General features: G+C 39.2%; 1 protein-coding gene across 1 annotated transcript in view; it reads left to right on the top strand.

Moving 5' to 3' along the window:
• The window catches only part of LOC119590716 (protein D2-like), a gene marked incomplete in the record, with an annotated part of 10947 nt that overhangs the window by 8029 nt on the left and 1378 nt on the right, over window positions 1-1540 (top strand). Inside the window, 2 exon segments of the mRNA XM_037939405.1 lie at window positions 263-400; window positions 1497-1540. Coding sequence (XP_037795333.1) covers window positions 263-400; window positions 1497-1540 — 182 coding nt within the window.

Raw genomic sequence — 1540 nt, 5'->3', positions numbered from 1 at the left:
TTTTTTTCCCTCGTTCTACTTGAGATCCTCCTTCCTCCTCTTCGGAAATACCCTCCATATCCCCGTTCTATCTTGCCCTCAACTTTACAGACCTCTCAGTAATAATACAATTAATACATTAAAGAAAAAGAAAAAGGAAAAAGAATGAACTCGCTCCCAAGACTTTCGATATTAATTCTTCAAAATCAACTACAGTACTCTTATATATATTCCCCCCCCCCTGCATGTTTTAATATTCTCCTCCTTTGCCCTGCGGAGCCAGACCCGGACGCTCCCAGCCGTCAGGAGCCGAAATTCCGCGAGTTTCACCACTGGCTCGTCGTCAACATCCCCGGCAGCGACTTTGCCCGCGGTAACGTACTCTCAGACTACGTGGGATCCGGACCTCCCAAGGGCACAGGTGAAATGAGAATACTTTTTTTTTTATTATTATTATTAAGATAAAGAAGGAAAGTTTATTCTTTTTATGTATAATTGTGTTACTGTGGATATAGATAGGTAAGATAAGGATATTTTTTTTATATGTATTTTCTTTGTTACTATGATTTTGGGTACCATGGTTACTTATAAGATAAGAATACATTTTTAGTTGTAGATTTTGGTTACCATGGATACAGTCGAGATAATTATATGTTGTTAATATTGTGATCTGTGATGTGATAATGTCTGGCTTTATTATCAAGCACCCTTACTGTGTATTGGGAGATATATCAATCACTAATGAAATTCGTGACGCGACCGATCATCAGTTAAACAAGGAAGTATTTTATAATAAGCCAATAACCTTAATAATAATAGAAACCAACAACTAAAACAAAAACAGCCGAAGAGTATATCATCTATATCACAAACACAAACGACGGAACCAAAAAACCAACAGAATAACACACCAGTAACACAGAACAGCACAAACGATCCTATTAATGACGACAACAATCACAGTGATACTAACTCTGAATTCAATCCTGCCCCGGGACCGCTTGCTTCCATGTAAGATATAACGGCAGTAATATAGAATAGGACCTTCGCCAGTTGTAGGATCTGTCCCAACACAATGCTCAGCCTCCTCCTTCCTGCGTCCTAATCTCATAACGGCCTTGATATTGCTACCATTAGGCAGATGTTCTAGTTAATCGCCCAGAGCGGCTTCCGTAACAGTCATTAGGATAGAAACGCGGTCGTTGAGTAAGTAACGATGTATGTAACTATGTGTTATGTATGGGTATTGCCTTCAATCTGTAAGGAAACCTGGGTGTAAATTGAAGAGTATTTCTTGTTATATTAATTTCTGTCGTGAGGGCTAAAACAATATCAACGGTATCTATTCGCACATTCAGCCATTGTTAAATATTTGTTTGGATTCTACTGCACATAAGCCTACCGATAAATCCCATAACCCCACGTTCTAAAGATCATCCACATCTACCTTCGACATGCTGTGTTTGGTAACTAAATATTTGAAACCTTCTCTCCCTAGCATCATTTTTTCCTTCCAGGTTTGCATCGGTATGTGTTCATTGTGTACGAACAGCCAGGCGCC

This window comes from Penaeus monodon, chromosome 27 (assembly GCF_015228065.2).
Source record: "Penaeus monodon isolate SGIC_2016 chromosome 27, NSTDA_Pmon_1, whole genome shotgun sequence".
NCBI classification, from domain to species: domain Eukaryota; kingdom Metazoa; phylum Arthropoda; class Malacostraca; order Decapoda; family Penaeidae; genus Penaeus; species Penaeus monodon.
Note: the sequence above shows the minus strand (reverse complement) of the source record. Positions and strands in the feature narration are given on the sequence as shown.